This window comes from Marmota flaviventris, chromosome X (genome assembly GCF_047511675.1).
Source record: "Marmota flaviventris isolate mMarFla1 chromosome X, mMarFla1.hap1, whole genome shotgun sequence".
In the NCBI taxonomy this organism is placed as follows: domain Eukaryota; kingdom Metazoa; phylum Chordata; class Mammalia; order Rodentia; family Sciuridae; genus Marmota; species Marmota flaviventris.
The window spans coordinates 69,838,685-69,860,553 of NC_092518.1; the positions used below are offsets into that span (position 1 = coordinate 69,838,685).

Sequence of the window (21,869 nt, forward strand, 5' to 3'; positions counted from 1 at the left end):
TAATTACAATAAAATAATTCTTATGTAAAAAAAGAACACATGAGCTTTTTTAAAAAAAGTTGTGATCATTCTTGGACAAAGTATATCTAAAATAATGATTTCTTCAGTGAGAACATATGACTTAGAATTGATCAGGAATGACACAAAACTATAGAATAGTTTATACAGTAGAATACAGTTATTGCAGGGGTCATCATGTATTTTGGGGGGATTTTATGTTTTTATAGTGCATTATAGTTTCATTTTTGACACATTCATAAATGCCTAAAACATTATTTTCCCCATTTCAATCCCCAGACTACTTCCTTGCCTCCACTCCTTGCTCCCAGAGTCCCTTAACTCTACTCTATTGATCTTCCTTGTATTAATTTATTTTTAATTGTTGCATTCTAGTTAAATGTAAAGGTGGAATTCACTGTGGTATATTCATAAATGCAAATAACAGGATTTGGTCAGTTTCATTCTGTAGTTCCTCCCCTTTCACATCCCTCCTCCTTCCCCCTCAATCCCCTTCTACTCTACTGTTCCTCTTTCTATTTTTGAGATCCATTTCTCAAACCTTGACTTTCTGATTCTAGCTTATTTCACTCAGTGTGATGTTCTCCACATTAAGGAGCATGGTGTGTTTGTAGTTGATGACAGATAAGTATAAATATCCACACTTTATTGTTATTTCATACTACTTCATTCGTTTTCATTTAGATAAACCACATCCTGAACCTAGAATAGGTTGAATTAACTAACTTGGGGGTTTTGTTTTGTTTTGTTTTTGTTTGTTTGTTTTTGGTTTTTTGGTATCAAGGATTGAACTCAGGGGCACTCAGACACTGAGCCACATCCCCATCCCTATTTTGTGTTTTACTTATTGTCAGGGTTTCACTGAGTTGCTCAGTACGTCGCTGTTGCTGAGGCTGGCTTTGAACTTATGATCCTCCTGCTTCAGGCTCCCAAGCCGTTGGGATTACAGGCATGAGCCACTGCACCTGGCAAATTATCTAATTTGTAACATCACAATTCCCTTTTTCTTTCAGAAACAACCTGAGTACTTTAAGCTACAAGAGTAACTTTCAATTTCCCCTGCTGCATTGAATCACTTAATTGTTAAATTTCTCAAATTTAGTTGGCATTCAGTGTTTGTAAAAACACTTTGTCAATAGCAATTTATACTTATTATGTAAAACAAAAGCATAGGAACATAGTGCTTTAAAATATTTAAAATTAGGGAAAGAGAACACTGAAACATTGAAGGATTCAACTATAATCGAAGTTGTAAAATTGCTATGGAAAATATTCACTAAATGTAATTTAAATACAGGGTAAAAAAAAAGGTGTGAAGGCTGAACAGCATATATTCTTACATGAGTCACTGGATGTTTTAGTTTTAACAGCAGCAAATTCAAACACGTAACTGAGAATAGTAAATGTTGTGTTTCCAATGTTTGACCTAATGACAGAGAATGTGTGGGGAGAAAATTACTAAGTAATAAAGATCAGCTGCTATTGATGCAGCAAAACCCTCTTTTAAAAATATCTAAAGCTAGGTAAATTACAGAAGAATGTGTTTTTGTGATGAGCTAATACAGTAGAAGCAAGATTGTTGAGAATGAGATAGGTTTTTGTATAAATGCAAACTACAGAAATATCTCTGTAATGTTATTACTTTGTTCTATATAAATATTTGTCCTTAAGTTATTTTTGATACTCTCTGAAATAATTCTGCCAATAAAATTAGTCTTCAGATGTATTAGCAAGAAAATAGATCAGTGACACCTGTAATCCTAGTGGCTCAGGAGGCTGAGACAGGAGGATCAAAAGTTCAAAGCTAGCCTCAACAACTTATCAAGGCCCCAAGCAATTCAATAAGACACTGTCTCTAAATAAAAAATATTAAAAGGGGGCTGGGGATGTGACTCAGTGGTTTCAATCCCCAGTACCAAAAAGAAAGAAAATAGACTGGTGAGTGATACACATGACAACTAACATGGGCCTGGCACCTATATTATTTGCTAGATTGTTAAAAGTTATCTTGCTGGAGATGGTTAAACACTTCCTTCTGACTGGACCTGTGCAAACCAACAACAAATTAAAATCATTTTCCATATCCATATGCCATTCTTAATCATGGGAATTTTTAATGAAAAAAGTAAATTTGAAGAGAGTTTCAGCCTAAACCATATTTATAGAAGCTTAAGTGGCCATTTTGATTTCCTGAAAAGGTAAAGCGAATTGTATTAGCAGAGTTCTACAGTGACCTTTTTTAAGCAAGAAAACAGAAACACTGCTTTTTGGTCTTCCCATCATTTCATAAAAGAAAGGAAGAAAGATATTCCTGCATATACACCATATAAATCACAAACTATAGCTGAATTTAAGATGGAAAAATCAACACTTATATAGATAAATGCTTCATCCCAGAAGAGGCATAGCAGGAAAGTGGATTTCTGTATGTCTATCATTGGGTTAGTGATAGAGGTTCAGAAATTTAAAAGGTTATCAGTGAGAGGAAAGTGTAAGCTATTAACCATAAGCAAGGTGAAACCCATGAAGGTAAATGATTCAGGAAAAAGAGTGATTAGTATTTCTTCAATTCCTATTCTTTAATGCAATGTTCATTTACCAAATTGGATGCATGTCAGATTTTAATGAAATAAGTACTTCAAATAATTTTAAACAGAAATATATATATATATATATATATATATATATATATATATATGCCAAAACATTTTGAGTTAATGAATGACACACCTGAATTGATTAGAAAGGAGAAAGTTACACATTTCACCATGCATTTCTATGCATTTAATGCAGGATTACAGAGAATACCTCACCCATCTTTTTTACTAGAATCAAAACTAGAAACCTAAATATTTTATGCCTGAGTGGCAATTTTTACACTGATATGTACCAATACCTTTTTGAGAACTGTAGCTTTTATACAAAAGTTGCTGTCCTTTAAAAATAGTCCCCCTCCCATTTTCCCCATGTATTTTATGCCAGATACTATATGCTAAGTATTTTCCATACACCATTTCTTCAAATACTGCCGACAATCCTGTGAGCATTATTCTACTACAGATGAGAAAACTTCAAGGTTAATTTGCCCAATTCATTCAGCTAGGAAATGGCAGTCAGAATTTGAGCAAGCTTAAGCTCTTGTTTTTGTTTGCAGTGCTGGGGAGAGAACCCAGGGCCTTACACGTACTAAGCAACCCCCCCCCCCCTTTATTTTCCTGTAGTGCTGCGGATTGAACCCAGGTCCTTGTGCATGTGAGGCTAAGCAAAACACTTTACCACTAAACTATACACTCAGCCCCAAAAGTTGAGCTCTTAACTCCACATCATGCTACCATAAACTTTAAAAAATATATATGCCCTGATAAAAAGGAAAATTTAGGCTTCTCTTCAAGGATGTAACTTTAATTTATCTTATTATATATACTTAACAGAGTCATAAACATTTAAATTTCAGAAGAGACTTTCTTAACCAAGGCCAACATCTCTATTTTATAGACAAGTAATTTTAGAAGTGTTCCACCAGTAAAAGTATGGTGCCTGAAATACTGTCTCTAAATAAAAATACAAAATAGGGCTGGGGATGTGGTTCAGTGGCTGAGTATCCCTGAGTTAAATCTCTGGTACAAAAAAAAAGTGAGTATTGTATGCAATGGCTATCCTGGGAAATGATTAAAATTCAATATCCAAATTACAGTTTCTACTGAATGCATATCAATTTCACACAATTGTAATGTCAAAAAAATTATGTAAGTTGAATATTGTAAATCAAGAACATCTGTATTGAGAGCCATATCCTAATTTCAGAAACATTAAAATGTGTCAAATATTAAGAAAAAAAAAGAAATAGTGTCTACTTAACAGAAATATACTACATTGAAAAATATTGAATTAACTGGAAATTCATACTAAATTGAGGGTAATATCCTTATAAATGAAAAACAGTGTCATGGTCCTCGTTCTGTGCTACAATGGAGTGCAATTGTGGGAATGAGGTAGTTATAGGAAAAGCTGTTGCTATATAGAAGAAAATATCAGGAAATTCTCAGTCCTGTAAAGTGGCTTATAGTAACTATAAGACAGCCATCAGAAGTTTAAGTTGCTAGGGAGATGATCAAAACCAATGTTGTATTTGTTGAGAAAAATTGCTGTAGGAATTATGCACATGTTTATTTTTTGACCAAAAAATTTTCCCATTTTTCCATGAGAAAATACTTGTTTGTTTATTCATTCACTTCTGGAAATCTGAAACCATGAAATTTATTATTCGATGCATAGAGGATTTACACATAAATTTTATGACAATTCTAGTGAATTTTTTATTTCAAGTGTATGAAATCATAGTACAATTAGCAAATAGGACATTAGGATTGATATGAATTTAAAAGAAACACTTCAGTGAATTAAGGGAGTTAATTCCTCAGAAAAATAATATCAAATAATAATTTTACTATTGAGGCACGTTTAGATGACTATTGAAAGGGGTCTCTCTCTCTCTCTCTCTCTCTCTCTCTCTCTCTCTCTCTCTCTCTCTCTCTCTCTCTCTCTCCCTCGCCCATATAGAAAGATAAATAGATAGGGAAAATTCCATAGGCTTGGATACATCATTTGCTTTGGTAACTCATGAACCCATAGAAAGAAGATAGACATATTTACCTATGTTTGCATATGCCAATGGAAAAATATGTTGGCATTTGAAAGAACCATTAGGGAAGAACCTAATTTTCCTGCAGAAATGTAGAATCTAATCAATATTATTAAATCATCATATTTTGCCCCTTTAATGCTGAGACATTTCATTTAAAACGGGGCTGAGATTGTGGCACAGCAGTAGAGTGCTCACCTAACACGTGCGTGGCCCTGGGTTCAATCCTCAGCACCACATATAAATAAATAAATAAATAAAATAAAGATATTGTGTCCAACTATAACTAAAACAATACGTAAAAAAACAAGAGATTTCTTAATCTTCTAAGAAACAAACATAGAACATTCTCTGATTGCTGAACTAAAAATCAGTATCTTAATTCAATCTCAGTCACTTATATATTATCTTTAACAAGTCATTTTACCTTTCTAGACTTGATTTAAATGCAAACTAAGATTTTTACTAGGTGGTTACTGGAACCCTATTGTGGGTTACAGCATTAAATGCTTCAATGATTGTTGAAAGAAATCTGAACTCTCTGCTTTTTTTCTTTTTCTCCTAGTGCTTTCCAAGCTACCCATGCAAGAATCAAGAATTTCTATTTTGCTGCTGAGTGCTCAGATGAGATGAATTAGTAAGTGATTTTTAATCATTTATCAATTCAATATATATTTATTGAGTCTCAATTATGTGGTAGTACCATATATGTCCAGAGAAAACAATGACATTTTTTTTGAAAAAGTAAAATTATTTTATCTTAATCCTAATTCAGCTTAGTGTACTGAGAAAAGCTATATTAACTGATAGAAGGCCAGCATGCTGGAATGTGGAGATAAAGGAGCAGCATGATATGAGATAAGGCTACAGAGGCAGGTATCATCCAGACTTCAAAGTCCATATAAACTATCAAGTTAAGGATTTTAGTCTATTTCAAGTCCACAATCAGCAAGTAAAACTTGCTTAGAAAGAGGTAATTATATCAAGGCATAAATTGAAAAAAGGATCAAAGGGCATGTGTAGAGATAGGAATAAAGGCTTACTTGGGATAGAATGGTGGCAATAAAAGAGGGGAAAAAGTAGATTTATTCAAGATACCTTTAGGAAGTAAAACCACACCCTTGGCTATAGCAATTGACTGAGAGAAGTTTCAAAGATTATTACTAGGATTCTGGTTTGTGTATCAAGATAAATTTCATTGTAATTTTCAATGAGATAGGAAGCACTGGGCAAATATCATGTTTCTGGGACAAGAATGTAATTTTGGTCCATGGACATGCAGAGTTTGGGCTCCCTTTGAGACATCCTGTGGAGTTTTAATTAGGCAGGTCCTCTGATTCTAGAGCTTAGTTAGAAGGAATGAAGTAGAGATTTAATATGGAAATCATCAGTATTTATATGGTACTTAAAGCCATAGACATAAGCTGAGAAGAATTAGGACTAGTTCTAAAACTTGAGTGTGCAGCTGGGCATGGTGGTGCATGCCTGTAATCCGAGCAGTTCAGGAGGCTAAGACAGGAGGATCATGAATTCAAAGCCAGCCTCACAAAAAGTGAGGCACTAAACAACTCAGTGAGACCTTGTCTCTAAATAAAATATAAAACAGAGCTGGGGATGTGGCTCAGTGGTTGAGTGCCCCTGAGTTCAATCCCTATACGAAAAAAAAAAGAAAGAAAGAAACCCAAAAATTGAGTGTGCAGATCCTGGAGACCTTATTAAAAGACAAATTCCCTGTAGTTTTTGATTCATTGGGTATAATGCAGAGGGTGAGAATTCACCTACAAGCCTCTGAGTGATGATGGTGGTATTCTCAGGACTGTGAGAACCACTGGCTTAGAGAAAAGGGTATAGAATTGCAACATTTTATAGCTGACTAAAGCCTGGAAAGCAAACAGAAAATTCAGAAGATAGGTGGAATTGCAGTGATACTATAGCATAATTTTTTTATACTCCTAGAATTCTGTAGCAGAGATGTAAAAGCACAACTAACATACAGAACTGTGTCCTCACAGAAGGAAAAATGTTGCACTTTCTGAATCAGGGGTTGGTTTTATACCTGCAGCTTATTTGCATATGAGATGTTGACCCCAGAGATTATAGTATATGAAAATATCTGTAGATATAAGCCTAAGTGCCCATGTCCCATAACTTATAAATGTTCTTGTCCAAAATGTGCCTTATTTTAATGAACAGATATTTCAAATAGGGTTGTCTATTATCCATTTTATCATATTTCTCAATGTAAAACTAAAAACCATATGACTTTGAACATTTTACACAAAGTATCCACTCAGCATTCATCAGTAATCTTTATGCTTTCAATGATATTTAAGACTATAACATGAATGCCCCCAATGACCCATGTTCTCTATCCATACCCTATCTGCCTTTAATTTCCATTTAATTAATGCCTTCAGGGAATTAAGTCACTGATTGGGTTAAGGCTCTCAACCCATTCATTTTTCCTCTAAACCTTCTTGCATTGTCTCACACATGAGCTTTTGGGGGAAACCAACTATATAAACCATAACGGAAGTGAAAATAAATTTCCCTGGAAATTTCATTGTGTGATTATTAAGTCATTTGGAATAAATATTTATATTGATAGACAAAAAAAAAAAAAAACTACAGCATGAAAAAAGGTATACTATAAGCCATTGTCCCGTATTGTAAGAAACTCTTGGGGAATGGTTGACAACATGCACCTGAAGTGCATGTTGTATTTAATTTTTTATACTGACATTGTTTGTATATATGAACAAATATATATTGTTTAAATGCTTTTTTTGTTTTGTTTTGTTTTGTATTTTTTTTTTGTACCAGAGATCGAACCCAGGGGAACTTACCCACTGAGCCACATTCCTACCCCTTTTTAATATTTTATTTAGAGGCAGGGTCCCACTGAGTTTCTTAGGGCCTTGCTAAGTTGCTGAGAGCAGCTTTGAACTCATGATCCCACTTGGCCTTCTGAGTCAATTGTTTGAATAGTTTAACATGCATTTTCTTGAGTTTTGGAGAATGCCAAATAAAATTGACAAATCATTTCTTGGTTACCTTGATTATTCTACTGTCCATAAACTGACTGCAGCTCTGTGCCATGAGTTAGTTTAAACTATATCAAGCCTTCAAGTAGATCATATTGAATCTCTTTGTATATTAAGCACAGTCTCTATGGAATGGATGTATGCAGTTTCCCTTTGAAGCAAAATATCCAGGTGGCTGGGCGCCTTGGCACATGCCTATAATCCCAGCAGTTCTGAAGGCTGAGTCCAGAGGATCTCGAGTTCAAAGCCAGTCTCAGCAAAAAAAAAAAAAAAGGTGCTAAAAATTCAGTGAGACCCTGTCTCTAAATAAAATACAAAATAGGGCTGGGGATGTGGCTCAGTGGTCTAGTGCCCCTAAGTTCAATCTCCAGTATCCCCCCCCAAAAAAATCATGTAAATAAAATATGCTCTATAAGACATTTAATTCCAATTAGGTAAACTTTACTGATACTTTTAACTACATATGCAGATTTTAAACTGTGTTGACTAGTGTCATCAATGAACCTTTGACTATAACAGGCTCTTGTATTAATGTTTAATTAAAATTAAAATTATCTATATTTTCAAAGGGAAAATTGCATATGTTTTTATTCAACATGCCAGAAGGAATGGATGTTCTTCCTTTAATTGAGTTTATATAGCTCACTCTCAATTTTAATTACTTTCAATTTTATATCACATTGCTACTGTCTATAATTCATGCCTCTGAGATCCAAGTACAAAAATATTTTTACTGTATGGAGAAAAAATTCTTCTTTTTCTTCCTTTCTTTTTTCTTTTCTTTTTTTTCTTTTTTTTTTTTTTGAACCAGGGATTGAACTGAGGGGCACTTGGCCACTGAGCTACATCTGCAACCCTATTTTTTATTTTGATTTAGAGACAGGTCTCACTGAGTTACTTACTGCCTTGCTGTTGCTGAGGCTGGCTTTCAACTCATGCTCCGCCTGCCTCAGCCTCCTGAGCCACTGGGATTATAGACATGTGCCACTGTGCTCAGCAATAGATTCCTTCTTGACAGCACAAAAGTAATAACTTTTTATAAGAAGAAAATAAAATTCTCACAATTATCAGAAGGGCTACGTGAATATCCCTAAAGAATGGCATAATTATTCATATAGCAAGAAGCCCCCTGGAAAAAACATTGAAAAATATACAGATGTGAAAACAATAAATATGTTCTATTCTGTCAAGAAGTAAAGTAGGGCTATTATTTGGCATTTGGAAGAAAATTGGGATTAAAAGTAGAGTTTTGTTTTAGGGTTGGGGTTGTGGCTCAGGGGTACAGCACTTACCTCACATGTGCAAGGCCCTGGGTTAGCTCCTCAGCACCACATAAAAATAAATAAATAAAATAAAGGTATTGTGTCCAACTACAACTGAGAAATAATTTTTTTTAAAGTAGACTTTGTTTTATATGAGGAAAAAAATAAGGATATGTTTACAGGCTGAAATAAAACAATAGTAAGAAGAGACTAAAGATAATGATGTTAAGCAAATAGCAGTTGAAACTAAGTGAAACATGAGAGAATTACATCAAGGGCAGTATATACAGTGGAAATTAAGTTATAAAAAGGAGTAAAGAATCGGGAAAGGTGCAAGGAAGTTTGCAAAAATGTTAGGAATCATGGATGATCATGCTTATTTTCCATTTATTTTCTTCATAAAGAAGGAGGCAAGATGCTCTGAAAAAGTTAAACCTTTTAAAAAAAAACTGTTTAAACGATACATCAAAGGGTAAATTGTGTCATTGCATTCACTGTGAATAACAGAACTGAACCTTACTGAATGTTTGCACTGAACACCATGAAAACAATGTTTCAAAGGAAAAGCTGTTTTTCCCAGAAAATTAATAGAAATGCCTCATTCTTATTTTCACAGTACAAGCATAACCTAACTGCATATATTCTATAGTCAGTATGTCAAAAGTCAAACTATTAAAGAATCAAATAATCTTAATATCTGCTTTTTTCACACCATAATACTTATTTAATCTTCTAGTCAAAGAAATATTAGAGCTATTTCATAATAAATATTTATTGAATTGGAATATTCATATTATGTTAAGTTATGAAATGAGAATTGAGATATGTTCTAAATAATTTTCCAGGAATTTTATGTAATTTAAAAATATATCAAGCATCATTTACTTAAAATTAGGTGTCTGTAGTATATTGTTTTTTCTTGAAAACATTTCATATTTGGTGAGTGATTTTATTGGACAAATGAAAGAAGAGGAATATAGAGTGTCTCAATTAAAATAAATATGTCTCTACATAGAAAATCATAATTAACTTTAAATATACAACTAGAAAATGAAAATTATATCTCACTGATTTGTTACATTTTTCCCTTGGAAAGTGAATGAAATGACATAATTTGAAAAGATAATAATAACTATTGAATAAAACAATACTATTTAAAAGATCATGAATAAATTATAACCTAAATTAACACAATTCCTATAATCTAAACTGTGATGTAATAATATGTGAAAAGGCATATAAAGTAAATTTGATTTTCCTGTAATAGCAAACCATATCAAATATGATTTTCATTTAAATAAAATTTAATACATATTTAGATAAAACATTTTCAAAGATTGTGGTATCCTCTTCATTTTAAAATATCAGGACAATGATTGAATTAAGTATTGTGCCCCAGATATGGCAATTCCTTTTAAGACTTCGTATAACTCTGATTTTCCACTTCATGTGCATAACATTTTTTTTAATTAAATGAGGTATAATATTTTCACTGAAATAGATTTTAAATTTAAACATTATGCAACACAACTTATTAGGTTATCACAGTATTAAACAGGTTCATTTAAACTTAAAACAAAAGAGGCAACACTCTGCATAGGATTGACAGGTTTATAGTATAGCTTGTTTGTTTTTAATCCCATTAGCTCCACAAAAAGAAAAAATATTCACACACACACAGGTAACAAAGGTTGTCATGTTCTCTTGTCATGATTAAGATGTTTGGGTCAGGTTCATCTGTTATTTTTCTAACAAATCTAAGTGAATATTGAATTTAAAAAGAACAACAAAATCATGTTAAACAATCAAATCAGTGCAAATGCTTGATCCTCTGGGTTGTATTACTTATAAAGACTCAGCAATTGTAGCAGACAAAATTATTCTCAATAGTTGATTAACTTCAACATATGAAGCCATTACAGAAAGTCTGCATGCCTTTTTGTTTCTATTTTTCAAGTCAATCATTACTTCTCTGTAAAACAGGAAATATAAAAGTTGATAACCACAGCTAGAAGCTACTTATCCTGTAAGTAAAGCTTATTTGATTAGTGGAATAAACTAAAACATTTCAGCAAATCTTTCTATGTGCTTTTAAAATGAAGTAGAAGATAACTGAATCTTCTTAGTCTTTTAGTTATTAACACAGGATGATAAATACCCTGGCAATAAAGAGGAAAGACAGATAAGATTAAGTAACTTACCAGAAAAAAGAAAGCATTTGCTTTATCTGTAAATTACAATATAAAACAGAAAACTAAAATCAAGAAGAAAGAGTGTCTCAAGATAAAAATCACTGAATAAATAGCTTGGATATTAATCGAAAGGAAAAGATGAAGGAAACTAATAGAATTAATATTTTATATTTAAATTAATCTTTTAATATACTAGAAATCTCAGTCTAAGAAACAAAAATACTTTATTAGTCTCTACCAATATGTTATCCAATTTATTTAAACACCAAAATAGATAATATGTTGACACAAAGGAATGAAGCAATTTACTATGTAAATGAAAAACCATTTAGATGCACTAGTTGTTAACTTACCTGACCATCAGTTTTAATCAAAATGGAAGAATTATTGGAACTATAGACATGGTCTTGGTTGTTTGCCTTGATTTAGAAGTTCTTATGGATATATTAAACTTTTCACATTACTCTATGCCTCTCTGTAAGGAAGTTTATGATATTTATTCGATGTTATAATTTGCCTCACTCTTTCAAATTATATAATTTGAACCACTGAGTTTAAAAAAATAATATTGTTAATTTTAAGTCATACAATTGTTTTCTCTGGCCACATGCAATTAAACTAGAAACAAACAAAGATGTCTGGAAAACCTTCAAATATTCAAAAACAAAATAACTCACCTCTAAATAACCCATAGTCCTGTGAAGAAAACAAAATGAAAATTAGATGTATTTTGAACTGAAGGAAATAAAAACAGTACATATCAAAATATATGAGATGTTGGGGCTGGGGATGTGGCTCAAGCGGTAATGCACTCGCCTGGCATGCATGGGGCACTGGGTTCGATCCTCAGCACCGCATAAAAAAAATAAAATAAAGATGTTGTGTCCACCGAAAACTGAAAAATAAATATTAAAAATTTCTCTCTCTCTCTCTCTCTCTCTCTCTCTCTCTCTCTCTCTCTCTCACTTTAAAAAAATATATGAGATGTTATTAAAAAAGTACTTAAGCTAGGCTAATCATGGTGGTGTAACACAAAGCATGAATGGGTGGGTTCTTTGTCTAGCAAATTCCCTTATTCACAAAATTAAGAGAAGAGAGTCCAACATTGTGGTCTGACACATCTGCTGGGGGGAGAAAGCAATGCAGATTGGGATTTACTTGGCGGTTGGCCATTGCTAGGGTTAGGGACAAGGGTAACTAAGAATGGTTGCTGCGGTTGAAGCTGTGAGGAAAATAAATGGGTATTCTAACTCAGAATTAATTGAGTTTAAAGCTGACAGGAAGTAGCAAGTCACAGGATGCCCTCCAGACCTGATGTTTATTTTAAGATTCACATTATGTCCCCCTTACCTGCTTTCCTTCTCAAAGGCCCTTATCCTGGCCACCTATAGGAGAGTGGTGTTCCTGTCTCAGTGGTGCCTGTCTATAATTACAGTGACTTAGGAGGCTGAGTCATGAGTATCACAAGTTCAAGACCAGCCTCAGCAAGTTAGAGAGAGCCTCAGCCACTTAGCAAGATTTAATTCTCAATACCAAATTACTATTAGAAAATAAGAAAGGTCTCAAGTTGATAATCTTGGTCTCAACAATTAAAATATAAACTAAAAAGATGAGAAAATTAAGCATCAGAGAGGACATCAATGTAAAGAGGGAAAATCAATGAAATAGAAAAATCACATGTTAGAAAATTAATGGTACCAAAATCTTGTTCTTTGAGAAGATAAATAAAATTGATCAACCTCTACCATGAATGTTCAGGGGTAAAAAAAAGGAAGACACATATTACCAATATCAGGAATGAAAATCAATATGTATTCTAAAAATATTAAAACTTAATAATGGAATATTCTCAATGCTCATGCAAGAAGAAATAGAAAGTTTAAATAATCCTACATCTCTTAATACCTTAATTTGTAGTTAAAAACCTTATCACAACAAAAGCTCCAGGTTTCCACAGATTGACTAATAATGTCTACCAGTTAAATAATATTCACTCTAGTGAAGCTCTTCCAGAAGATATTATGAGGACAAAATGGCCTTCATACCAAAACCAGATAAAGACATTGTAATAAAATTAAAAGTAAAACAGCAGACAAATATCCCTCATGAATATGGGTGTCAAGCTGGGCGCAGTGGTGCACTCTTGTAATCCCAGCAGTTTGGGAGGCTGAGGCAGGAGGATTACGAGTTCAAAAACAACCTCAGCAATGATAAGGCACTAAGCAACTCAGTGAGACCCTATCTTTAAATAAAATACAAAATAGGGTGGGAGTGTGGCTCAGTGGTTGAATGCCCCTGAGTTCAATCCCAGGTACGAAAAAATAATAATAATAATAAGTGTCACAATTTTACCAAATTAAATTCTGCAAGATATAAAATACATATCATTGCCAAGTGGGTTTTATCCCAGGAATGTAAGGTTGTACTTTTATTCACAAGCAATCAATGAGAGTGATATCAACAAGGTGGTGAATAAGGAAACTTTAGGTCCTTAGTCTACCACAGAGACATTAAGTAAACAGTAATACATGTATCAAATTACCTTTGTGAGAATTCTACAGATAGACTGAGAAGTTATAGCATCCAGATTAACATAAAGCCAAAAAGAAATCTCAGTGAAGAATGCTGAAATGTCCGTGGCATTTTGTAAGCCCATTGTGCCCCTCTCACTTCCAATCTATTGTGGCAAACCTATTGTGAGCAAACTTCCCACACAAGGGATCCTTCTTCTGGTTGGAAAGAAAATGTAGATCAGGTTTGCAACGTTCTGGTTATTTTGGGTGCTGCTGAAGTACTACTATCTGACTTGCCCAGAACACTGATGGAATTGGTTGCCTTGTTATGAGTCTGCTGAAACAGATGCAATTGTGGCAACACATTAAAGCTAGAATTCTACAGATAGAAGGAGGTTAAGAAACAGGCTACAGACTCCTAAAGAAGATAGAAGATAAAATTTCTTAGGGGATTTGAGATGGCTAAAAGTTCATGAACAAGTCTAGAAAACACACAGAAAAAGAATGACAGGTCCTAGAATCTAGTTGGGCTGATCAGTGAAGGTATTTCCCTTACATGAAGCTCACCATCTGTGAAGACTGAAAGAAGTGGTTATTTTTTTCAAATTCCTAAATTTTCAGGGGGAAGGTAGCCAGTGTCTCATTGGGGGGTTCTTCTGCCCAGAGGAATCTAAGCCACCCTAAATAGTCACCCTAAATCTTAATATCTCAAATAATTAACAAATAATAAAACACAAACACTCAGAAATATATTTACAAAATCAAAGCCCCTGATAAATCTAGTCCATATGGATTCTTGAACTAGACAAAAAAAATGGCTCTGCTGATTTATTTAAGGGGGTATATCAAAGGCAGAAGTAAGGTTTCAAGGGCAGAGTCTTACTTTGTGATGATGTCTTACAGTTGGCAGGTTGATTCAGTTCTTGGCAGGTCATACCCATCTCAGGTACTGTGTGGGGTCTTAGGCAGAGCTTGAAGGGGAAGTTCACCTGCATCAGGTGGTAAATACCTGTGGGGAGTTCCCAGTGTCAGACTTATCCCCTCAGGAGGCTACTATTCGCAACATAGTTACACACAGCCCACAGACAGCTCCTGACACCAAATTTCAAAAAAATAATTGCAAGGGCTGCAAAGAAATAGAAAAACATGGCCCAAAAAAATAATCAAATAAAACTCTGAAAATCAACCCTAAAGAATCATATCTATATGCTTGCTGCCTGACAAAAATTCTAAGGTGCTAAGTAAGTTTTTGAAAGAAACACAAAAAATCTAAATGAACTCTGGAAAATTATTGTGCATGAACAAAGTCAGAATGTCATGAAAAAGAAACTACAAAAAATAACCAGCAGAAATTCTTGAACTGAAAAAATGCAAAAGTGAACTGAAAAATTTATTAAAGGTATTCAGCAGCAGACTTTCTCAGGTGAAAGAAAGAATCACTCAACTGAAGAAATATTAATTGAAATCATTGAGTTAGAGGAGCAAAAAAGAAAAAAAAATAGAATGAAGGAAAGCAAGAAGACCAAGGGGTGGGTGGAAATTATCAACCCAAACAATGTACTAATTGCTGGAATATCAGAAGGAAAAGAGCAAGAGAAAAGAGGGATGAGTGCATATTTGAAGAACAGCTGAAAACTCCCTGAATCTGAGAGAATAAATGAACATACAGATTCAAAAAGCTCTAAGAATTGCAACAAGGAAAACTAAAAATATACATGCATAAACATTGACACTAAACTGAAAAAAAAATTTAAATCATGAAAGCATCAATTGAAAAATTATTCATCACACAGGAGCTTTCATAAGATTATCAGTACATTTCTCAGAAGAAACCTGGTAGGCTACAAGGGAGTAAAATGTCATTTTTAAAGTGCTGGGGGAGGTCAACCAAGAATACTGTACCTAACAAATCTGACCTTTAAAAGTGAAGAAGGAATTATGAATTTCCCACATTTAGAAAAAGCTGAAGATGTGCATTGTCTCTTAAACTACTCCACAAGAAATGCTGAAGAGATTCCTTCAATATAAAGAGAAGTAACACTAGCAATAGCATAAATCCATATGAAAATAGAAAGTTCTTTGGTAAAGGTAATTACACAGATATTATAACCTATGTTACTATAATTTGGGTGCACAAATTCACTTATAATTCTTGTAGAAAATTTAAATTTTAAAATATTTTAGAATTATAAATCTATATTAATGGATAAAATATATTGATATAACTTGTGACATCAATAACAAAATGGTAGCTGGAAGCTGCAAAGGAGTATAGTGGAGTTTTTTCTTTGTTTTCACACCTTTATTGGTGCATTACACTTCTACATATCGATGGAATTTGTTGTTTCATATTAGTACATGCACAGCACACAATGTAACAATATTATTTGGCCATATTTTTATGTTTTGGTTGTTGATGGACCTTTATTTTATTTATTTGTATGTGGTGCTGAGAATTGAACCCAGAGCATGCTTGGCAAGCACTCTGTCACTGAGCTTCAACACCAGCCCCTATTTGGCCATTTACAATTGTGATGGAAATTAAGTAGTCATCAATATAAAATATAATATTAAACTTTAAGACATGATAAGACATGTTATACAATTCCAATGATAACCACAAAGAAAATATCTAAAGAACATATATAAAATGATTCAAAAATGGAATCAAAGCATTCACTACAAAATAGTCAATGGAATGCAAAGGAAAGCAGGAAGAAAGAAAAAGAAGAACAAAATAACTACAAGTCAATTAATAAAATGGCAAAATAAACCCCTTCATATCAGTAAAATTACTTTAAATGAATTGAACTACACAATCAAAAGACATTGGCTGAATGGATGTTTTATAAAAATGGTTACAACTACATTGTCTATAAAAAAATTCTCTATAGATCTCAGGACACACAATTGAGGAAAGTTAAAGATGGAAAAAGCATCCCATACAAATGTAAATAAATGAAAAAATTGATAGTTAAATTTATTTCAGACAAACTAGACTGTAAGTCAAAAAATGTTAAAATAGCAACTGTTAAAAATAACATGGTACAAAGACATCAGTGTTAATTTCCAAGAAGTTATGACAATTATAAATATCTATGCACTAAACATCATATCTCCTAAATACATGAAGCACATGTGACATAGTTCAAGGGAGAAATAGAAAGCAAAATAATAATAGAAGGAGACTTCCATACCGCAACTGTAAATAATGAATAGAAGAACCAAACAACATAAATAAGGAAGGAGGACATTAACAACACTATGGATTATTTGGGCTAACAGACAAGTGCAGAATACTTTACCCCAAAATAACAGAATATATTTTTCTGTAGAACATTCTTCAGAATAGGCCACTTATTAAGCCATGAAATAAGTCTTGGAACATTTAAAAGACAGAAAATGCTAAAAATTACCTTTTCTTATCCCAGTAGAACAAAACTATAAATAAATAGCAGAAGAAAAATTTTAAAAAATATGCAGAAATTAAACAATAGACTCTTAAAATACCCATATATATATGAAAAAAGAAGTCATAAGCAAAATTAGAAAATACCCTGAGATAAATGAAAATGGAAACATTAAAAAATTGGACTTCATCTAAATAAAAATCTGCTCTTAGATAATATTAAAAAAATTTGACACAAGCCATAAAGGAAAGAAAACATTTGTAAGCCATATATTTGATAATGTACTTGTAACGAGCAACTTTATATCATAGCAACTTTATTCATAATGGCCCCAAACTGAAAGCAATCTGAATGACCATCAACAAGTAAATGGATAAACAAACTCTGGTATACACATACATAGTAGAATACCATTCAGCAATAAGAACATTTCAACTGATGATTCAGTCAACAATATGAACAAGTCTCAAAATAATTGCAGTAAGTGAAATAAGCCAGCTACAAAACACATACTGCATGACTTAATAATAATTATATAAAACTCAGTCTGTGAGAAAATGTGACTTGTGGTTATTGGGTATGGGATGATTAAAGGAGAGTTTACAAAGGGACACAAAACTTTGGGGGAAGATGAATGTGTGCATCATCTTGATAGTTGTGATAGTTTCACAATTATATACATGTCAAATTGTACACTTAAAATATACAGTAAGATATATGAGTTATACCTCAATAAATCTATTTTTATAAATAGATGAGAAATAGACTGTACAACTGTCCTAATATGTATTTTTTCTGGAAATTTTAAAATCATCAGTATTTCAAACTTCTGAACAGTTCAGAATTCCTTTTATCTTGAGAATTTATCTTATAGTTTCTACTAGTAGCCTCTCTGATATTCCTTAAGTAACTCTTCTGTCTTGTGATTCCTTGTAATCTTTATTGGAGCATCTTTCCCTCACAATCTACTCTCTCATTGGACCTATCCAAAACACTTAATTAACCTTTAAGATCTATTCCCACTCCAATTCCTCAAGAAACCATGAACCGAAGCCTAACTAATTCTTGCATCCTAATTTGTAGCACAGTTCTTCCCTGAATGACAACAATAACACTCAACCATATAGCAGCTTACATTGTTCAATTGGCATTATCAGTATTATCTTTTCAACAAAACATTAAGTCCTCTTAAAAAAAAAAGATCAAGTTGCCTTCTTTTATAAGACTCTTGAATACATGCTGATGGCATTGACTGAATGCTCCACTGAAAATTAAACTGACTGACACATCCTTAACATAAGATCATTACCATAGCATGTGGATGAATGTTTGAGGATCCTTAAGCCCAAATCTATGACCTAAGCTGCCAGTTAGATGGCTCAAGCGTAGCGCGCTCGCCTGGCGTGCGTGCGGCCCGGGTTCGATCCTCAGCACCACATACAAACAAAGATGTTGTGTCCGCCGAAAACTAAAAAATAAATAAATAAATATTTAAAAAAAGAATACATTCCTTTATTTTAAACCAATGGTTCTCAAAGTACTGCCCACAGTCCAGCATCATCAGCATCACCTGAAATTTGTTAGAAATACAAATTCTGGGGGATGGGGTTGTGGCTAGGAGGTAGAGCGCTTGCCTAGCATGTGTGAGGCACTGGGTTCGATCCTCAGCACCACAGAAAAATAAAATAAAGATATTGTGTCCACCTATAACTAAAAAATAAATATTTAAAAAAAGAAATACAAATTTTGAGTCTTTAAAACTGGGTACAGTGTGTCTTAACAAACCTTCCAGAAGATTCTTATGAAGGCTTGAGTTTGAGAACCATTTTAGACACAACAACCGTATTAAGCTTTATAACTTTTTTTTAAAATTTTTATTTCTGGGCTGGGATTGTGGCTCAGCAGTAGAGCGCTTGCCTAGCACGTGTGGGACCCTGGGTTTGATCCTAAGCACCAAATAAAAATAAAATAAAGGTATTGTGTCCAACTACAACTATAAATAAATAAATAAATATTTAAATAAAAATTTTATTTCTTACATAACAATAGTGGAATGCATTACAATCATAATTATCCATTCACAGCCAATTTGGAAAGCAGTATGGAGATTCCTTGGAAAGCTGGGAATGGAACCACCATTTCACCCAGCTATTCCTCTTCTCAGACTATACCCAAAGGACCCGAAAACAGCATACTACAGGGACACAGCCATATCAATGTTTATAGCAGCACAATTTACAATAACTAAACTGTGGAGCCAACCTAGATATCCTTCAGTGGATGAATGGATAAAAAATGGCATTTATAAGCTTTATAACTTTATAACTTTTCTGTATAACTTTCCCAATTAAAAAAAAATCAATTCCATAATTATGTCAACTTCTGCCAGGGTAGTAGGAAATTAAATAATCAGTTACTGAGCTGTGATTTTTCTTTTTTTGTTGTTTTTTTGTTTGTTTGTTTGTTTTTTGCAGCTTTATAGACAGTGGAATTTTATTTTTTTTATTTTTTATTGGTTGTTCAAAACATTACAAAGCTCTTGACATATCATATTTCATACATTAGATTCAAGTGGGTTATGAACTCCCATTTTTACTCCAAATACAGATTGCAAAATCATATCGGTTACACATCCACATTTTTACATAATGCCATATTAGTAACTGTTGTATTCTGCTACCTTTCCTATCCTCTACTATCCCCCCTCCCCTCCCCTCCCATCTTCTCTCTCTACCCCATCTACTGTAATTCATTTCTCTCCTTGTTTTTTTTTTTTTCCCATTCCCCTCACAACGTCTTATATGTAATTTTGTGTAACAATGAGGGTCTCCTTCCATTTCCATGCAATTTCCCTTTTCTCTCCCTTTCCCTCCCACCTCATGTCTCTGTTTAATGTGTGATTTTTCTTTGATCACTAAATAGAACACTTTGGCTAGACACAGTGATGGAAGATTAGAAAAAAACAGTTGAGAGATATTAGTCTTCTCCAGTCCATACATTTTAAACTGGATGCTAATATTATGATTGACCTTTGATTCGTATGAACTATGAAGGAAATGTTATGAAAGCAAGCATTTCCTTAACAGAATTTTCTTTGGGCAATGAAATAAGGCTTTTTGTAGAATTAGATATGTGTTTCAATAACATACCACATTGAAAGGATGCTTGTATCATTTTTATTCCTAAAATTTTGACAGTTCATTATCTATAATGAAAGTGTAAGGGTGACTGTGTCTGAAGAAAGCAATATGCCCTTATGACTAAACTCTAAGAGAAGCATTCCATTATGTCATATGAAAGGTAAAGTCACTTCGAACTGTCATTGAGGGCTTGTCAAATGAAGAATAATGCAATATAAACTATATTGCTTTTTGGTTTTGTTGTGGTATAATATCTCATAACCTGTAATGTTTATGACCTACATTTTAGGTTATGTAGAGAAATGAAAAATTGTAAACCTTTTATATCAAACCTAGCAGAAATTATATCATTTAACTTTTAATGAATTCATGCACTCATCCAGAAAATATTGAGTACCTAGTATTCACTAGGCAGTAAGAGGACAAAAAAGATCCAAGCCAATCCTATCATCAAAGATCTATCAGACTGGTTAAGAGGGTGAACATTTAGGTAGACAAAAACAAAGTAGTATAATATATGCTGTATTAGAGGGAAAAATTTCTGTGTAACAGAAGAAAGTTTAATTGTCCCTGAAGAGGAATTAATAGGGAAGCATTGAAATTTAGAACTCATCCTGAAGGTGATGGAGAGCTGTTGAAAAACATATGATAGAAATTGACTTGTGTTTTAGGAAGATTGTTCTAAATGGCAGATGGATTTGAGAGTTGAAAGATGGGCAGTATAAACACTCATTAAATATATATTATTGTGGTCAGGCATGATGGCACATGCTTGCTGTCCCAGCTACTCAGGAGACCAACATAGAAAAATTAAGAGTTTCAGGCCAGCCTGGGACTGGGCAACAGGCATTATAGGGAGACTCGGTCTCAAATACAATAATTATGTGTGTGTGTGTGTATAAAATTATACTCTGGTGATAAATGATTACATACTAAGTGAAAACAGCAACATTGGGGATGAAACTGAATGTAAAACGGTATATTCTGTGGAAAGTATATGAGGATCATGGTCACACGTTTTTTTCTATAGAGATCTCACACAAGATTACATGATCCTGATGCCCAATCCAATAAAAAAGTTAGACACTGGGGCTATGGTTATAGCTCAGTGTTAGAGTGCTTGCCTAGCATGTGTGAGGCACTAGGTTTGGTCTTCAGCACCACATAAAAATAAGTTAATAAAATAAAGGTATTTGTTCCATCTACAACTAAAAAATGAAAGAAAAAAATAAATTGTTAGGCACTAATGGCATCCTGTAAGAAAAATAAATAAATTGTTAGGCACTAATGGCATCCTGTATTGCAAAATAATTTTTCAAATCTCATTTCTATGGAGAAACATCTTTGAAATCTTATCTCAAAAGTTTGCAATATTATATATGCTTTGTACACAAGGAATCCATTTTGATATTCATTTTGAATGTTTTTACATAATGTTATTTTAAATGTAGATTTTAAAATTTGATATTGAGCACAGTGACATGAATAGTTTATTCCTTCAGAATACAAAAACCAAACAACAACAACAACAACAACAAACATGCTCTTCTTGTGGTGTTGAGAAAGGTGAACCAGGGGTAAGAACAAGGAGGAATGGGAAAGGCAAGGAACAGCAGAATGTAACTAACAAAACTATCTCATGTACATG

The 21,869-nt window shown here is 33.2% G+C and overlaps 1 protein-coding gene across 1 annotated transcript in view; it reads left to right on the top strand.

Annotated features, from left to right (window-relative positions):
• Window positions 1–21,869, top strand: part of LOC114091206 (uncharacterized) — a 502,987-nt gene that overhangs the window by 465,655 nt on the left and 15,463 nt on the right. The window contains exon 18 of the mRNA XM_071606073.1: window positions 5,226–5,297. Coding sequence (XP_071462174.1) covers window positions 5,226–5,297 — 72 coding nt within the window. The remainder of the gene's footprint in view (window positions 1–5,225; window positions 5,298–21,869) is intronic.